Genomic DNA, 20,013 nt, shown 5'->3' with positions numbered 1-20,013 from the left:
CCAAAAATTAGGGTTATCACAATCAGTTAATTCATATATAGTTTAGTTTGTAGCTTTTGCTATGCCTATACTGAATGCATACAGTTATGACAATATAAACATTTCTACACACCCTATCGACAGGACACGCTGCATGTAAGAGCAGCTCATAAGAAATAAAAAATATATTTAAAATGCATATCAGAACGGTCTAATCATTTTCATTCCATTAATTTCAACTGGCAAATTCCTTCATAATTTCAGAATGACAAGGGCACTACTGTTATGCCTAATCCGAAATAATAACTGCTCATGCAAAGAGCCATTCTGATCGAGAGGGGGGAGTGGTCACAACGTGCGACAACAGATTCACAAGGAAAAGTGGTCCAGTTTAGGGTCTAACAGGTTTAACAAGAATGTGTTGTCTAACGTGAAGCTTAACATTAAGAACCACTGTGAATCGTTCCGCTTCTGCTTTTTTCTCTCTCTCTCTCTCTCAGTAATTACGTGGTGTTGTTAAATAGTTGCAATTCAACAGCTTCTCTCGCTTCTTTTTGGTTGTGCATGCTGGAAAATTATTTTACAGAGCATTATTTACCTTTGAACAGCCTGTGTAGATAAAATATAACAGAGCCACTTGTACTACAGAGAACTTTAGTGAGGACTACAGCTGGTGTTTAAATGTAATGCTGTACAATGATACCAGTTTATTTTTCCAAACATATTTCTCTTACCCAACATAAAGTATCTAATGCACAAATACCCCAATTTGTACAGTTTTCTTTTGCTCATATGTTTACACACCCCTAGCAGAATCTGTGTAGGTGCATTTTAAAATTGTATTTTGTCTTTAGTACTGCCCTGATGATGCCATATACAAAATATTTGACACTAATAATAATAATTCCCTTCAGAATTCACATACTCGAGCATCAATGATTGTTTGCAGCCTTTTGTGAAAGCTGCACGAGTCCCTCGATTGTCCCGAGTGTCAAAGCTGAAGATCAGCATCGTATATCCGCTGTGGGGAAGAACTCAAAATGTGCAGAGCATGCTGGGAAACCAAAGAACTTGGGGGATGTTTGTCAAGACCAGTGCGCTCAGGACAAACCAGAGACTCAAAACTATCGCTTAAGATTACAAACAGTCATTGATGCTATAGATGAGGAAACACGTGATATTAAACAAAGGCATGTGAACCATTTTTGTCTTGTGGAATTTCTTATCTGCATTAGGGATAAAAAATAATAAAATGCAATTTTAAAATTTGTCAAGGGGTTTGCAAATTTATGAGCTGAACTGTACCCTTACTGCATTCCCATAACGGATATATTTGCATTTTTAGATTTGTTCATATTTTCTATGCGCCCGACTAGGCGAACAATATATATGTTCTAACATAGCAGATAGCGAAGCTGCATGTGTTTATCTGTAGACACTGCAGCATCCGTTCCATAGAATCACCAGAGAACATATACATGATGCACTTAAGCAATTATAATGCCTTTCAGTATAGTACAAAAGGGCAAATAATGTATTTGAATGTAAAAATGGCCACCCAACCAATGTCTAATTTTGCCTTTTGTTTCTTTATCAAAAGTGAGCTTTAAGTTCAAAATTCATGACTAGAGAAATACCACCATATCTTGTTTAGGTTCTTCCTCACAGCATTTATACAAAGCAACTTAAAAGGAAAAAAAAAAAAATGTCTTATAGCTCTTTCGTAAGATTCTATTTTGCTAACATGCATTATTATTTCATAGACAGAGGAAGAGGTCAGTATCTGGATGTTATTTATGAATATCTTTAATGAAGCAAACATATTTATAAGTAACTTCAAGACGTTTTGTTTTTTAATTAATAAATTAAAAAGTTAATATATTTCTAAAACGCATGAAGTTGATTTCTACTAAAATGATTAAAACTATAGAATTTTTATTTATGAAAGTTAGAAAAATCCTTCACACTTCTGACAGCTTAAAACGAGTGGGGTGGGGTTTCAAAGGCTTATATTTTAAAACGTCAGATACGTGCCGTGTTACCGTGTGCATTAACAACGGGATGACGGCAGAAATATTTTATAGCATTCGGGGGAATTTTAGTCACTTCAACTTTGTGCCTCAATACCGCGTTTTTGCATACTAAAGCACTCCGAAGTGTTGTGTACCTGTCCTTTAACACCTCATAGCTGAGTGAATAAAGGGTCCCTTCCTTTTTTATTAAATTGCTTTGTTTTTAAATGCAATTGTTATGAAGCGATAACAGGCTGAAGTATAACAGGGTGAAACAGAAAAATGATTGTGCATAGTAATACAAGCAAAATTCAACTACATGTAATGACGTTCCGATTTCCAGTCGTTTAAAAATATGCATGACAAAACTTTTAAAAAAAAAACAAAAAAAACTAAAATCACACTTTTTTTCTGCAAATCAGACATTCCGTCATATTTGTTTCCAGATATGTGAACGGAATGCAATTGAGCACACTCACAGTAATACCGTTATTTGCATGTAACTTGTATCATCTCTTAACTGGCAACCTGTTTTGTCACATACAAATGAGGCTTATGTACAAACTACACTCAAGGGCTGATGATTAGTTCATTATTACCGAGAGTGTCTCAAACACGTCAAAGCGGTGAACTATTGTTTACAAGATTACACTGAGAAGCATAGTCTCTCAATACTTACTTCATGGTGAACACGCATCTCGACTTTGTTTTGGCTCTGTGGTGGCAATGATAGTTGTGTAGTGGTTTCAATTTCAGTCAGACAGGAACATGGGGGGTGGGTGGGTGGGGGGGATTTAGGATGGTCATTGGTGTGACCTCGCTTGGGATGAGTTACTCCAGTCCGACAGTCTGTATTTGGTAGCTTCCAGCACAGTAGAAGTGTTTCATACAGCTCTCATAGTGGTATTAGTGCATTAGTTTGGTCAAGCATCTCCTGGTACTAGTGTTCAATTTATTGTTGATAAACGAGGGGTTTGCCATATCATAGACGAGGCTAGCCGATACTCCACGAGTCGTTTTGATTTCATAATTCAGTATCGTGTCTACACGGGGCACGCAAACTGCAGGTTTTTTCCTTAGAACATGTTCTTTGTGACCTTCATTTTTGATATTTGATCAATGTATCTATGCCATACTAGTTTTGATTCTTTGGTTACTTTCAAGAAATTGTATTGTAAATGTTTCTAATAAAACAAACTGAATAATCGGTCACTGCTATCCTGAATTCTGTTGGTCTCACACCTGATGATTTGAAACAAAACTGATTTTATTCATAAATGTCATTAACATACACAGAAAAATCACCAAATATTTTAAAAATAGATGTGTTCATGGGTTCCCACATTCATGGAAATATCAGGGAATTTAAAAAAATTCACCTGGAACAGTCACGGAAATTAATAACATTTCAAAACGCTCATAAATATTTCATCAACTAGAAATTGCGTGTTGTGAGTGCAATCTCTCTATACCATGATTTTGCTTATCCAGTATTCAAGAACGACCGGAAAGGTCACATGGAAGTCACTGGTCAAAAGATGTGGGAACCCTGAAAATCACACAAGCTTCCGAGTGTCTATGTAAACCCACGTTAAAAAACCCAACAGCTGATAAACATCCATGTTCATTGAAAAAATGTATAAATGTATTTGTCGTATTCAGAGCCTTTGTTCAGGAGTCCCACTGGGAAAAGAACAGGCACGATGACAAAATCTTCCCAAAGCAGTAATTATCAACGTCTCCAGCTAAACGGCTGATATTCAGCATAACAGATTGATGGCATTAGCATTAATCTTTCCGGCAAGGCATTTAGGGAAGCACCTTGTGTCGTGTATTTGAACAAATTACAACACTACTATATACCAAGCCAAAAGCACGACCCCGACAGGCCCATCCTGAGACGAGGGGGATATAAACGCCACAGCAAACGTACGCAAAGATAAAACCACACCAAAAGCGTAGAAGACAGAAAAGCTGGGACAGTGAGTGAGATCTCAAGAGACCTGCTGCTCTTCGGGTTACATGTAGCAGATAACAAGGGTGGCCAGAGAGGAATTCGCTTCCAGTAAGAAAACCTCAGCAGTACATCACAAGCCCTCAGTTTCCCTGCCTTGCAATATAATATGGTCAATGTACCCAATGACAGAAGCTCCGCTTAGAGAACCCAGTTCCACCCGCCACTCGTTTTCCAAGCAGAAAAAAAGACTATTAGTCAAAGACGACACCCAGAAGTCAGCTTAAAGCAAGAATAATCATGCAAGTGTGAAGTGAGCCACAGAAAGCACAACAAAAAGATATAAAGCAGAACTAATGTCTGACCCGCATCTGTACTTTGAGTAGGGATGGGAATCGTAGGTATTTAAAGGAATGGTTCACACAAAATCAAAAATGTGATCATAATTTGAGAACATTTTTAATTTATAGATGAACTCTTCCTTGTGATTCTGGTTCTTTTTCAAAGAAAATCAAAAAAATGTTTGGAAAATGTATATTACATTATTTACCCTCATAACAAATCTGTTGTAAAATTATTAGATCATTTCAGCAGACCGGTAATAAAATATATCATAATTTTTTGGAGGAGGCTTCACATTAGAAATATATACCAAAAAAAGTGAGTTTCCAAACTTGTTTTAAAGCCGGAAACAAAACAAAAAATCAGAGTTTACTGCTGATTTTAATGCACAGCTGACAAGAAATAAGATGCATAATGATCGCAATGCCATCCGACAAGTTTAATGCAGATCTGATGCATATATTGTACGCATATTTTATTATGCTGATGCAAAAGAATGCATACATTCAAAAATTTATAACAGACATATAATTTGGTGAGTTTTGTTTTTTGAGAACCAGATAACAATTCCCAACCCTGAATAGACGACACTCTTATACTCGAACACCACAGCACGTACATCTGTCGATTAGCTTAACCTATTAACAGTACTCTGATCCACAGAAACCACTCCCAGCGCTTCTACAAATGAGTGCCATGACTAGGAGAAACCCTTGAGAAATTCTGATCAATAATCTAGTGATGGAAGAAAAAAAAAACATTCACAGAAGCATGACAAAAGAAAGCAAAAATACCACAGTAAAACAAGATCATGTTTGCATTCAATAAATACAAAAGAGCCGTTACAGCGGCGTCTGTGTAAGAATTGACCGAACAGGCGCTATGATGACCAGTGTGAATTTCTCTGGATGCAGAGATGCATGAAAGAGTTGTCAGACTACATCTGCGGTGGCGCACTGAAGGAACAAATATATAATTTCACTAGTGAATCCCTATTGTGATCAGAAACCATTCAAGAGTTATTTAAAGGTAGCATTACACATTAAGCACTTTTTTCTCGTTCTTCCTGCCCATTGGTTGTAAGCAGACTGTCAGTGACAAAAAGAGCCACGTCTGAGCGCACCAGCTACCTGCTCATTTCGAATTAGTCTGAAACAAGAAGCATGGCCTCTTAGTTCTGAGAAAAAGCTTGATCCATTGAATTTCAACATCTCTTATTGTCCAATTTTGAAGATTATTACTCACTGATTCTGGGCATAACCAAGTAAGTCCGTTACATACATTAACCACACCACGCGCAGGGAATACAACGCAGTCACGGTCAACAAAAGTTGTCGATTTCCCCCGGATCCCGTGGCGGCGCTGTAGCAGCTCAGTTATTCTGACAGCAGGCGCCCTGCTTGCCAGAATTCTGTGTAGGCTGTACAGTAATGGGAACCACTTTGGAGCTGGGGGAGAAGCTGTCTTCACCACGCCCTGACATCTGCCTCTGGGACACGATACGGTAGATTTCTGTGTGAGAGAGAGTCGGGCAGAGATAACGCCGTTACGGAGAGTGACCTGATAAAAGTGATCTAACAAGGTATGTTATTGACAGTGGAACAAATTCAGTCGCGGTTCATTGTGACGCATAGAAATGAACCATGTAACTGTGAAACACTGTGTGGTTGAATAGAGGTACTTCCCAGGCCAAACAAAAATAAACAAGAAAAACTGCAAAAAGCAAACCAGTATTTCTGTGAGGTCACACTTTTAAAGTTTGACCTCAAAACACAGTTTCACTCATTCACAGGAATAGCTGAGGATTTCTGTGGCTGGGAGTTTGCTGCCATCTAGAGGCAATAATGAATAACAGACAAGCACTGGTTTTGGAACGCATTCTACATTTGCCAGTTTTTGTGAGATTCTATCAAATGTCACATTTATACCTTTTCACACTTTTTTTATTTAAAGAAAAATGTTTCCTGTTTTTTTTAAAATTACAATTCTATTATACTAATTTTTTTATACATTTCATGACCAAGCAGAAACTTTTAACAAAGCAGATTTTCTCAACCCCAAATTGTCATTAATGTGATGTGACAAAATAATAATATTTTTAAAACAATTTACATTTTTAAAGTAGCCGATTGTATTTATTATGCTTTAGTATTTTTAATTAAAACTTAAAAGCCTTTCTGGATGATTTATTTCTGTACTACAACAATGAGAATTTGATTTTTTCACATAGTAATGACAATATATCTAGGTCACATTTCACCCTAAAATGTAAATAATAATAAACGTCATTTAAAAATGCCCCCCAAATTCTCATTATGACAATGCATCTAAATTCTATTCAAGCACTACTTTTCTCATTAAAGTAATGAGAATGTTCTTAACGAAACATGACATCTTTAATGAGATTCACGCTTTTAGATGATTTGCTCGGGACTGACCTGTAAGAATGGTCTGAAAGGCAAGTTCAACATTAGAAGAGTCCAGCGCTGACGTCTCCAGGAAAGAAAGTCCATGCTTCTCTGTAACACACACACACACAATTCAACAGAGCACTTCACATCTCCTAAACACACACAAATATATATATATATATATATATATATATATATATATATATATATATATATATATTTTACTTTATATCTTGCTTCTCAAATACATTATCAAATAATTTTTTAAAAATAAATATCTAGACAGAACATATGCCAGCTAGCAAACCCTAATTCTTCTGAGATAAAAAAGTAGCATGCAACATTTATAAAAATGATTACTAACATTCAGTACTTGAGATAACTGAGAAAAAGGTTAATAGGTTAAGAGCATAGCACTAGCAACACCAATGTCATGGGTTCAATTCAATTACTATTTGAAAATATATTAAGTAAATATAACAACACCCATGTCTTCAGTGTCACATGACCCTTCAGAAATCATTCTAATATACTGTTTTGCTCAAGACACATTTCTTATTATTATCAAAGTTGAAAAACAGTTGTGCGGCTTTACTGTCTTTACTGTCAAAAACTCTTATTGACCCCATCCTATTGAACAGTAGTGTACAAGTCTCTTTCCCCACGTGACATTAGGTCTTTTTTATATTGAAATGTCTAACTAAAGGCAACCATTAATTACTATGTATCTTGGGTGTAGTTTTATTCAAACTGTATTTAGGTGTAACTTAATCAATTATACATTCGATTTGCCAGAAAATGACTCAACTGAAAATCTTAATAATGAGTTGCATGAGAATTAGTTCACTTCTAACTATCTTCCCCCAGCACTAACCTGCAAACGCCTTGGCTTCATCCATAGGAACAGCCCTCAGATGGCGCAAGTCGCTTTTGTTCCCTACTAACATGATGACAATATTGCTGTCAGCGTGATCCTGCAGCTCCTTCAGCCAGCGTTCAGCGTTTTCATAGGTCAGATGCTTGGCGATGTCATACACCAGCAGGGCTCCTACGGCACCTCTGTAATACCTTTGAATACACACATTGAAAAGATGCATTTATTTAGGCTTTAAAATATACACAATTTATTCTACAACCTAAGTGCTGGTTACCAAGAAGAATGTTCATGTGATTATTACTGTTATTAGAGTCTTCATCTTATCTGAACGTACATCAAGCACAAGCTCACTCAACGGCCCCTTAGTACTCGGGAGTCTACGGCATCCCATTACTTACTATACAGTAAAAACATAAGAGCGGGTCATTTTTTACTTGAATGTGCAAGGCTTCTGGCTTCAGTCGCTTACAGTTATGTTAGGTGTGCTACAGTCTGCTATGCTGTTCGATTTTGAAGGTGGTATTTGTTATATCATTTTACCGTTTACTGCACTTGCACATATACAGAAAATAGCTTCTATGCTGAAAAATAAGATGGACCTGAAAAGTCATATTTATAGCTTTTCTTTTGAACTGAAATGCCTACAAACAGAACTGATTTGTTTAAAATCAGAATTAATTAAAATGATTCATATAGCACATGAAAGAATTTGCCATCAAGGATGCCAAATGGGACATAACATTGTATCTTTATAGATGATGAAAGTGCCACAAAAATGGGAAAAAAATCATAAAAACGTGTAATAACATGGCCTTTAAATTATGCTTTTTGTCTCTATTTGCGTATACTTTCCAAATGTTATTTAACATTTTTAAGGTTCAGCACACGCATTCCCACAGATCTTTGTTAGGTGTGATTTCTCAGGTAATAGAGACATTACGTGTGTGAGAGTGTGAGTGTGAGTGTGTCAGTGTGTGTGCATGAGAGTGTGTGTGTGTGTGTAAAAAAGGACATAAATTATCTGATGTCTTGACTGCTTTTATAAAGACACTTACGCTGATGTGATGGCCCTGTATCTCTCCTGTCCAGCCGTGTCCCAGATCTGGGCTTTGACGGTCTTGCCCTCCACATGGATACTGCGTGTGGCAAACTCCACCCCGATGGTGCTCTTGCTCTCCAGGTTGAACTCATTGCGAGTGAAGCGAGAGAGCAGGTTACTCTTGCCCACACCAGAGTCGCCAATCAGAACCACTGCGGATGACAAGGACACCGGTGCGTGAGATCAACTGGCTCAACTTTATAGTGCTTTTATATGCGTGTTATTGACCCTGGAGACACACATGACTCTGTGAGAGCTCTTTCAAGCGGATTGCATTTGTGCGCGGGTTAAAACCGCCATGACTCCACCGCACAATAGCAATTAGAGTCAAATGTTTCACACACAGAGGGTGTGTTTCCACAAAGCTTTTAACAAAGAGTGAAAAGGGCAAGACCAATGAGCAACTCCCTTCTTCACCCACACAGGCAGACTTATGAAATACTGGGAATGTCTCTCTTCCGCTGATAGAGGCAAAAATGTAATATATTATTAAGAAATTATATTTACAGTTAATCTACTGTTCAGGTAGTTTGGGGCCAGTACGATTTTTTTTAAAGAAACTAATACTTTTATTTAGCAAGGTTGCATTACATAGAATTTTTTATAACAATGTAAAAATTTGATCCGTTTAAAATAAATGCTGTTCTTTTGAACTTTCTATTCACCAATGAATCCTGGAAAAAACATTCCATTTCCAACATTACCGTTTCCACAAAAAATATGAAGCAGCACAACTGTTTTCAACATTAATAAAGATAATAAATGTTTCTTGAGCAGCAAATAAGTGTATTAGAATGATTTCTGAAGGATCATGTGACACTGAAGACTGGAGTAATGATGCTGAAAATTCAGCTGACATCACAGGAATAAATTAGTGTTTCAAATATATATTCAATTAGAAAAAGAGTTATTTTAAATTGTAATAATATTTGACAATTTTGTTATTTTGTGCAGCCTTGGTGAGCATAAGAGACTTCTTTACATGTTCAAAAACATTTAAAAATTGTCCAGACCCCAAACTTTTGAACATTAGTTTATAATTTGTGCCTGAGGTTTCTGAACTTAAATGTATTTACCAACCCTTGTGTCCTTCCAAACTTGTCCATAGAACACAAAAAGTGAATCATCAGTCTGGTTTCATAGACAGGGCTTATTAAGCCAGGATTAGGCCTGAGTTCAATTAGGACATTTAAGTAGCTTTTATAAACTTGCCTTAGAAAACACATTACTGGTGTGCATCTTGAGATAAAACAATGGCACTGACATATTTTAAAATATGTCAGTGCAAGTTGCTTTCAGTTAAAACAACTCAAACATGCATTTTAGCCTGAGACTAGCTTAAGCCTTGTCTTTGAAACCGGGGGTTAATCTTATTTTTCATATAAAGACTGGCGACATAAATGAGACAGACACACACACACTTCTCAAATCTGTATATTACAAACTATTATGTGACGTTCAGTTTGGACATGCGAGAACCAATTGTTTTTGCCTTCAAGAATTTTGAATTTGTTACTTCTGAACGTGGAAGTCAATAAGATTTGAAAGCTTCAGTGTATGCAAGGGCTATCAATAACAACTTGTATTTCAGTATCTTCGTCACCCAAAGTTATTGTATAACTTCACAAGACCAGAATATGACCTGAAGGTGATTGAATAAAGACAATTTCCATTTCACTTAAATCTAAACCAATCTTGGCTAATGCTGTCAACTTATTAACATTTGTTCTAATGATAATGGTCTGCGTTAAACACACAGGAATGCACTTTGACAAAGACTTTGCTTGTTTTGAAACTAGTGGAAGGACATGTTTAAAGAGCAGAGCAGTGATTGAACAGCACTGATTGATTCATGATCAAACAGCCAAAGGTGCACGGACATCTTAAACACACACGGAGGTCGAGGGCAGAACTACGACTAATGGAAGTGTCGAATCCAAGGACAAAATCACCACAGAAGTTAAAGAGGTCAATATCATTAGTATTCGGATTAATCAATTATTATGGAGAAATTCTTAAGACAAATGGATGATCTAATCTTCCAGATAGTTTTCCCTGTATTAGGAATCAAATGGGTAAGATAGTTTTAAAAATCTCCTGAATGCAAACCCATCCGGAGAAAGACCTGATTTATACAGGTCTTACCAGTTTAACTGTGCTTATCTGCTCACACTATTGAATGAAACCTCAAACTCAGTTTTACACACACAAGACAAAAATGTTTTCCTTTTCCATGTGACAATTGCATTAAATAGCCTATTCAAATTGTCCATTTCCATATCATAAGATCAAATATCTTATCTATATTAAATTATATCACATTAAGAGAAGCCAATCATGTGGTGTATTATATAAAATCAAGCAAAAAAACAACACTTAGAAATAATTAAAATGTATACGTTTATGCCTTTTTAAGTATTTGCCATTAAAATCCATATTAACATGGTAGTGGAACAGGTAACTTGCTTCTCCCTGCTGTAAGATGAGCATTAGATGGTTGACCTGCCACCATGTCCCACAAACCAGCTTGTCCACCTTAAGCTGGTATGACCAGGTGTTTGTTTTTTTGCTAGTCCAAGGTGGTCTACCAGCTATTGACCTACTTGGACCAGCTTGAAACAGTAGCCATGTTGCAAACCACAGGTTGAATATGCTAAACTGTGTTTTAGAATAGAAAAAGCAGACTTCCTATAACAAAATAGAGACATGCAGCCTATGAAGACGACATGCAGGAGCTCATTTGAAAGTCAGCTGTTCTGGAAGTGTAGTAACGTGGTAGACTCACCTTTAAAGAGATAGTCATACTCGTCCTCTCTGCCCGTCATGACTTTAATCTTCTTACCGGCTTAATAAGAACTCCGTGTTTTCAAATATTAAGACGTAATGCTCTTCTTGAGAACCACTATGTGCTCTTATATTTATTACAAGGCCAAAAAAACTTTGTTTATGAGACGCATCAGCTGATCACGAGCACTTCATTACGCGCGCACTTCATACGTTTAAGACAGTCAGAATCAAAAACAAAATTATATAATATATATCCTTTTGTCGACAGTTATATATAATGTAATCGTCAAGCAAAACAGATCCCTGATAAGTCTAAATTACACTTTGATACGATGTTGCTGTGCTACGTCAACCAAGTTTCGCCCTGCTGTCTCATCTTAAGGCACACACTTACGTCATCATGCTGAGATATAGCCCCGCCTTTCTGGTGATCTGATTGGCCAGAAAAACTTTCTATCACACGAGTGTGCCTCTGTCACCCAATGAAATGTTAGACTGGGCTTCCGCACAGGTGTGTAACGTCACAGGTGTGTCTTTTATAGTTGTCGGGAAAACACAACGTATAATAAATTCAAATACAACGTATACATCTTTAAATAAAAATATACGGTATAATAAAACACGAGGTAGACTGTCAATACAGTTGAAAAATGGCTTAAAAGAAAGCGTTACAGGTGTGTGTAAGATGAGTTCTTCCACATTCCACAGCGTGACTTCACTCATGCTTTACAGAGGATGATTGGGCCTGAAAATGCCACGTAGGAGGCAATGAGGAGGCAGGGCTGCGCACCTTTCAGTGACTAAACAGAGAATGCCCCTTTGGCCCTTTCATTTCCGATTAATTTATGAAATTGTTTAGCATGCAGGATGATGATGCATGTGTTAGTATAGGAAATAAATAGAAACATTTGCTAATTTAGTTGTTAAAGAACAAAATGTAAAATTATTCAAAGAGGCCATTTTACTCTTGGCAGGCCCTGCCCTGGCTAAACCTTTACAGAATGTATAAATTACTTTTGATACAATTCTTATTAATATTTATAAATTTTAAAGTGTCATTCATGTAAAATACTAAATAAACTTCTATTAACATTTTTATTTTGACAATTTAGTTGAATAATTGAACAACCAATGACAGACAAATCATAATCCAAGTAAAAGAGATTAATTTGAAATAAAAAATTGTTCTGTGACTTATAGGCATATGAATATTTACATATTTAATTGCATATTGTAATTGAAGATGTCATAATATCAACACTGTGAATGAAAATTTAATGATTTCACTCAACTAACCTATAGGTTTTAATGAAATGGAAGATGACTGAAATGTACATCTAATTCATGGAATACCGAATAATAACCCCATTAATTGGAATAATTATTACATTTATAAATAATAACAGTAGTCACAACATGGCACTTGGGACCATGGCAATTCATATTACAGTGTCATAGATCACTATTTTCCAAAGACACAAAATGTAATAAATTAACCTCAAAACTCCTTCGCTTGACTTAATCTCACAAATGTTGACATCTGAGATCGTATTTATATTCTGGAAAAAAAAATTAAGATGGTGTGTGTGTGTGTGTGTGGGGGGGTGCATCTTTTTCAAACTGCACTTGAAATTCATGTTGGAAAAACAATTCAGACATCTTTTTCTTTCATAGTCCTGGTTTAATTATTATGGGAAAATGACATACTGGATTTTTTTTTGTTTTATTTGCTTCAACAACAGCAATTGATAACACCTCCAGCATCAGTGATCATATTATCATAATGATAATGACAATATAACATGCCAAAATGTCAAACATTCATTACAGTTAATGCAGATAAAAATCAGCACTTTGCTTACATATTTTATATATATATTTTAATAACACAAAATATTGATTTAGTGCTGATTAGTCTTAAATAATAAAAATAAGTTATGCTTTTTTTAAAATTATCTTCATTAGGCGTGTTAAATTAATCAAATTAAAAACTAATGTGAAAAAAAATTGTGTAAAGGGACAAATATGTTTTTTCCTCAATCTTATCAAGTAATTACAGTGATAAAGTTATTTCTGCAGCATATATTGATATCAACAAGTCGAGTAAGATGAATTGCTTGTTGTATTCCTCATTTGTAAGTCACCTTGGATAAAAGCGTCTGCTTAATGCAAGTAAAAATACAAAATAAAGTTTGGCTTGACATTTCTAAAATAATACAAACTAAAATATCCTATACTACGAGGAAACATATAGGGAAAAATATTTTTTAATTAAAACATTTTAATATGATGTAAAATTTACATGAATCCTTGTAGAACTTGACAATATTAAAATGCCTAATATTTAGGAATACAAATATGGCTATGTAAGTCAATGAAATGGATTTCCTTTTGCTTTTTACCATACTGGTTCTTTCTTAATAATATCAGTACAAGCTGAATTCATAAGTCCACATTGGGACCCTCGTGAAGTCCTTCTGAACATCCAGAATGTGGTTCTTTCACATGTTCTTGCAGCAGGCCTTCTTCTCCTGTGTGTCGTCTGCTGGAGCATTAGGTTGGGACAACGTCACGGCATTGATGGAGCCTCGGGTCACTTCTTTGCTACTCACCTTTTTATGGATTTCTGAGAAACACAGTAATGACAACATGATTATGATAATGAAGCCAAGTGCTTGTGTACACCAGGCCTATTTCAAGCCCGACTGAAGAGGAGAAATCCAGAGGGCGAGGAACACATGTAAAGTACATGTAAATAAGGTCTGATGTGTTCAGAATACACAGTATATATAGCCTACCTGCAAGCACAGTGTTGAATGCTGCCTCAACATTTACTGAATCCAAAGCTGAGGTTTCCATAAACAGAAGACCATTCTTTTCTAAAATGAGGGAGAAAAAATTATGATTATTAATAAAAATCAACTTGTGGTTGCTGGAATACATATATACACTGCCCAGTCAAAAAAAAAAAGGTCGCTGTTTGGATTTAAATAGGCAAATGCTATATGATTGATCATCATTGCAGTGATTATTATGTTTGGCAACAGTTCTTCTAACCATAATTGGAGTGTGTAGCTTTTCATTTCTTCATGTAGGAAGACACATCATGGCAATATTCCAGGATGACAATGTCATGATTCATCAGGCTCAGATTGTGAAAGAATGGCTGTGAGGAGCATGAAGAATCATTTTCACACATGAATTGGCTCCTCTGAGTCCAGATCTTAAATTCAAAGTCTTTGGGATGTTCTGGAGGAGACTTTACAGAGTGCTGGACTCTTGCATTGACAATACAAGATCTTGACCAAAAACTGATGAACCTCTTGATGGAAATAACATCACAACATTTATTTCCACCAAGAGGTGCATTGCAAAGTCTCCTCCAGCACATCCCAAAGACTTTCAATTGATTTAAGGTCTGGACTCAGAGGTGCCAATTCATATATACAGTAAAGTTGTATATATAAATCAGTCTTCAAAAATGACCTGCGAAGTCCTTTGCGTCCTCTGTTGGAACCGACCGTACTGCTGCCAGGTCCGATTTATTGCCCACAAGCATCACTACGATATGAGTATCTGCGTGATCGTAGAGTTCCTTCAACCAGCGCTCGGCACTTTCATACGTCAAGTGCTTTGAGATGTCGTAGATTAGTAGGGCTCCAACTGCTCCTCGATAATATCTGAAGCACAGATCATATCAGGTCAGGTGACTGGATTTACTTCCTTTTCTGAATGAATAGAACACTGTCATAAAACATTACGTCATGCAGCAGAATGACAGAACTAGAATGACAGGTGAGACATTAATTGAATAGCAACAGGTGTTGAAATATGCTGTTAGAAATAAATACACTAAAAGTAAGCAGCACAACTGGTTTCAACATTGATAATAATCAGAAATGTTCTTTGAGCAGCAAATCAGCATATTAGAATGATTTCTGAAGGATCATGTGACACTGAAGACTGGAGTAATGATGCTGAAAATGTACCTTTCTTTATTAAGATAGAAAACGTTTTTTTTTTAATGTAATCATTTTTTTTTTTTTTTTACTGTATTTTTTAAATAAATAAGCATATGAGACTTGTTTAAAAACAAATCTTACCAACAAATATATATATTATAAATTATTAAAACAAATATTTTACTTTATTATTTTACTTTACTTTATATTATAATTAATAGAGTAAAATATTATTATTATTTATTTATTTTTGAGCTCCACAGCTACGGTCAACATTAACTTTTATAAAAAATAAAAATAAAGTGTTATGTTCCACAGAAGAAAGTAAACCATGGCATGATGCTGAGCAAATTATGTCAGAATTGCCATTTTTGGTGAATTAGGGGCTTATTTGCTTGTTTAGCAGCACCATTTGTAAGGTCCTTAAATGTTGCATGCAAAACTCACGCAGAAGTGATGGCCCGGTACCGCTCCAGTCCGGCAGTGTCCCAGATCTGAGCTTTGATGGTGAGACCATTTAGCTTCACAGTTCTTGTGCTGAACTCCACTCCGATGGTCGTCCTGCTGTCATGACTAAATTCATTCTTGGTGAACCGTGACAGCAAGTTGCTCTTGCCAACACCAGATTCTCCAATAAGAACCACTGCAACAAAACATGGAGGGGCATATGAGTCACAGAGTCTACACGCTTAGAAAAAAAGATTCAGCAGGGTTCTAAATAAAAAGATTCTATTTATTTACTTTATGCCAAAAACGGTTCTATAAGGGGAAAAGATTCCATGAAGTGCTTGACAGAATCCTTTAAGATTCTATATAGAACCTTTTCTTCTAGGAGTGTATAGAAATGCTGCCAACTAAGACTTGGTGTCATGGCTATAGTGTCCTCTTGGCATAGGGCACTCATTGCACTAAACACAAACACTGCTTAGTGAACTCAGTAAACACTGCAAAACAATCATGGTGTTAATCACAAATTTTTCATGGGTCGGTTCAATGGGTGCCTTATGGCAAGAGGACAATATAGCAAGTCTTGGTTGCTAGCATTTCTACACTCTTTAGCAACACTGTTTGTGTAAAATCGATGATTAGTTGCGGATTAAAGGACCAGACATTTACAGACTCGTGATGCAATTGTCCAAAATGTAATATGTGTTGTCTTGGACTTTTTTGAATGCAAGATATTGGGAAATTTTTTGATAATAAGGAGTGATTCTGACTTTAAATTCTGATTGGATAAGCCACATTCAAAACATTTATGTTAACGTATTTGGCAGACACTTTTATCCAAAGTGACTTACATTGAATTCAAGATTATTATTTAATGCATTGTCTAGGAATCAAACTCATGACCTTGGCATTGCAAGAGCCATACTCTGTTACACAAATGCCAGGAAACCATAAAGCCGTTGTAAAATACAGATAAATGCACACAGAAACACACTGAAAGAAAACGAATGGAATTGGCACATGGTATTTTTCTGCCAGGACATTGTTCATTAAATTTACAGACATTTCCTTTAACCTAAAAGAACATGCAATGTGCAACTGAAAAATCCGTCATATTAACACGATATATGGGCCCTATTTTTACAGACTTATCTTAGAGTGAAAGGTCATGGGTTGAAGTCCCAGAGAACAAACAAATTGATAAGTTGCTTTGGATAAAAGCTTCTGCCAAATGAATAAATGCATCTCTATCCAGTGAGAAACGTTAACACCACTTCTCCCTAATGTCATAAACATTATTTAATTCATTTCAGCCATTTACAGAGTGAGAAATTAAAGTAGGGGTTATTTATCTTTACAATGTTCCACCATTTTACACCAAGTCATGTTTCAATGTAAGTATTATTCTTTTAAAGTGCAACATTAAAGGTAGGGTAGGCGATTTGTGGAGAGGCTAGCAATAGCGAGCTAGCTTTGAAAGCATAAGATCCCACCCTCCCTTCAGAACGCTTCCAAAGCCAAGCCTCATGAACGCGTACAGCAGGGAGCAAACAAAAGCGTCAAGAGAGACGGTGTTAAACTACCTCATGTCTCAAACACATAACATTAGAATAATAATGAACATAAACAACTTAATGAGCACTGACCTGTAGCACCTGACTGCTGCAGATTCATTTCGGCGTGGATAGTGTTGCCATTGAAACGCATAAATTTGAGTTACAAACCGCTCCGAGTATAACGTCGCGGGTCTCCATCTCTTCCAAATTACGGTAATTATGGCGTGAACGCAGCATAAGCTTGTTGTTTTGGTTCAGGAAGAATTGTTAAAGGAACACGCCAACTTTTTGGGACTTTAGCTTATTCACTGTATCCTCCAGAGTTAGATAAGTCCATACATACCCTCTTCATCTCTGTGCGTGCCGTAACTCTGTCTGACGCACCCACCGCTAGCCTAGCTTAGCACAAAGACTGGAGGTAAACGGCTCCAGCTAGCATCCTGCTCCCAATAAGTGACAAAATAACCCCAACATTTTCCTATTTACATATTGTGATTTATATAGTCACAGCATGTACTAATATAACAAGGTCATATCATACTGGGAACTATATTCTCAGAAGCCGAAGCACTTCTACTTCTGCGGAGTGATTAGCGCAACACTCTGAGCGAACTCTCTGCTCCTCACCGCGGGGCTTCTCAGGCTCCGCAGAAGTAGCAGAGCTTCGCCTTCTGAGAATATAGATCCCAGTATACAGTTAGAAGATGTGTCTCATGTGACCTTGTTATTTGTACACGCTGTGACTATATAAATCATGTAAATAGGAAAATGTTGGTGTTATTTTGTCACTTATTGGGAGCAGTGTGCTAGCTGGAGCCGTTTACCTCCAGTCTTTGTGCTAAGCTAGGCTAGCGGTGGGAGCGTCAGACAGAGTTACGGCACGCACGGAGATGAGAAGGGTATGTATGGACTTATCTAACTCTGGGGGATACGGTGAATAAGCTAAAGTCCCAAAAAGTCGGCGTGTTCCTTTAAAGGCGGCTGCTGTTTCGGTTGCAGTGCTCGGTGACTGTCGTCTAACTCATAACATGAAACGCTCTGATGACGTGTGATGTCTGCGCGAGCAGGTGCGAGGAGGTATGAAAATACATACGTTGACAGGCAGGTAAGATGTCGTATCATTGCATTCAGACCGAATTCAATGATTGAACAACATTTTATCGTCCTACATCTTCCACAGACGATATTGTTTCTACATATAACTATATTTAGACCACTTAACTTAGTGATCGCTTTTAGGGCGTGAAGAGACTTTCATCCAGCATTACAAAAAATGCTTCTGGAACAAATCGCCTATCCTGCCTTTAATGTCTTATGCAATCACACATCGGCATCCTGATGAGGAAATTGTACAGGCTTGTTGTTCATTAAAACTTGCGACAGAAGTAGATCTAATCCTTGCATTAATTTTCTAGAAAAAAACCCACTCTGGATGAACAGTGTGTCAGTCCCAGTCTAACACTTGACTTTATGAAAACCCTGGTAATTGTAGGTGCAAACAAGAATGACTCAAACGAGTCAGAAGTAAAGTCAACACTCCACCCATGTAGGGCAATTATGACATTAACTTATCATTTTATGTCAGGAAATGGGACAATTATTGACATCAAAGTGTTAGAAAACGAGAAATACACAAGGTTTAAGTATATTAGAGTAGCCTATAAGAAGTACTCATGCACAACTATATGTGTGTATTGAAAGTGTTTGATATTGTCATGTCATTTTTGATTAGACCATCAGGACAGGTGATAAACTTACTAAAGCTGGCCCTTCAAATGATCACGGTTTTGCTTCTTTTAAATTGTTTCCGTGTTCTTGCAACACACATTGTTCTTGCATCGCGCAACACCCAATGCAGGTCATTTTAAGTAGTCGCTGTGGTTTGGTTTCATTTGTGCAGATCACAGTTTCACAATGGGCTTCTTCAACAGGTACAACTATTTCCCCTCCTATATTGAGTAACAAGACCTCACTAATCTTGTGTAAACAAACCCTTGTTGTCATGGAAATCAGATTTCAACCAACCTATAGGACAGCATTTGTTTAGTGGTAAACCAACCCTCAGAGCTTTACTAAAAGGAGGAATTCAATTGCAGGTATTTCTAACCAATGATAAAACTTTTTTTGTATAATATAACAATGTGCAAAGTAAGTGACATTCTCTACAAGTACAGCAAAAACAGTGGGATGAATGCATACTGATAATGAAACTAATTAAACTTCATTTGAAAGACAGTTTAAGTTCTGTTTATCATGCATTACCACTGTAACTATACAGAAGTGTCAAATCTTACCTTTGAAAACAAAGTTGTAGGCCTCATCAGACCCCATAATGCCACTCTTGTAAGCAGATCTATCTTCACTAATCTAGATTAATGCTGCATGAGTCAAAATCCCAAGGAGAATCAAGAATGACAGCTTCCTCCTCGCTCTATGATACAGAGGCAGACCTAAAAGAGCAGAAAAACGGTACTAAATATAAATGAAATCCCACTGTTTATGGTGGTCAGTTCACTTGTTTGTACAAGGAACTAGCTCTGTTATTTAGCCTGGCAGTTCCGCTATGAGATGTGCCGTACCTGGGGAA

General features: G+C 36.7%; 2 protein-coding genes across 2 annotated transcripts; both read right to left on the bottom strand.

The window, feature by feature from the left end:
• Nucleotides 1-3,237: 3,237 nt before the first annotated feature.
• On the bottom strand, nt 3,238-12,279 carry rab11al (RAB11a, member RAS oncogene family, like). Its single transcript, XM_079626285.1, has 5 exons — nt 11,460-12,279; nt 8,631-8,826; nt 7,573-7,766; nt 6,726-6,806; nt 3,238-5,799 (listed from the first exon to the last, which is right to left on the bottom strand). Exons 1-5 carry the CDS (start codon nt 11,497-11,499, stop codon nt 5,660-5,662), a joined length of 651 nt encoding a protein of 216 aa, XP_079482411.1. The 5' UTR covers nt 11,500-12,279; the 3' UTR covers nt 3,238-5,659.
• A 1,193-nt stretch (nt 12,280-13,472) lies between these two features.
• Nucleotides 13,473-20,007, bottom strand: rab25b (RAB25, member RAS oncogene family b). The gene is made up of 5 exons (XM_079626282.1): nt 19,721-20,007; nt 15,871-16,066; nt 14,948-15,141; nt 14,260-14,340; nt 13,473-14,087 (listed from the first exon to the last, which is right to left on the bottom strand). Exons 1-5 carry the CDS (start codon nt 19,755-19,757, stop codon nt 13,963-13,965), a joined length of 633 nt encoding a protein of 210 aa, XP_079482408.1. The 5' UTR covers nt 19,758-20,007; the 3' UTR covers nt 13,473-13,962.
• Between the last annotated feature and the right edge of the window lie 6 nt (nt 20,008-20,013).

The sequence above is a fragment of the Phoxinus phoxinus genome (genome assembly GCF_949152265.1).
Source record: "Phoxinus phoxinus genome assembly, chromosome: 10".
Classification (NCBI taxonomy): Eukaryota; Metazoa; Chordata; class Actinopteri; order Cypriniformes; family Leuciscidae; genus Phoxinus; species Phoxinus phoxinus.
Note: the sequence above shows the minus strand (reverse complement) of the source record. Positions and strands in the feature narration are given on the sequence as shown.

Excerpts from the sequence above, each read along its gene's own strand:
- rab11al (XM_079626285.1), bottom strand. The coding sequence starts at position 11,499 with ATGACGGGCAGAGAGGACGAGTATGACTATCTCTTTAAAG. Across the intron at positions 7,767-8,630 it reads TACAGGGCCATCACATCAGC|GTATTACAGAGGTGCCGTAG; the intron begins GTAAGTGTCTTT and ends GTGTATTCAAAG. Across the intron at positions 6,807-7,572 it reads TGAAGCCAAGGCGTTTGCAG|AGAAGCATGGACTTTCTTTC; the intron begins GTTAGTGCTGGG and ends TGTGTGTTACAG.
- rab25b (XM_079626282.1), bottom strand. The coding sequence starts at position 19,757 with ATGGGGTCTGATGAGGCCTACAACTTTGTTTTCAAAG. Across the intron at positions 14,341-14,947 it reads GGACGCAAAGGACTTCGCAG|AAAAGAATGGTCTTCTGTTT; the intron begins GTCATTTTTGAA and ends CCCTCATTTTAG. Across the intron at positions 14,088-14,259 it reads ATTCAACACTGTGCTTGCAG|AAATCCATAAAAAGGTGAGT; the intron begins GTAGGCTATATA and ends TGTGTTTCTCAG.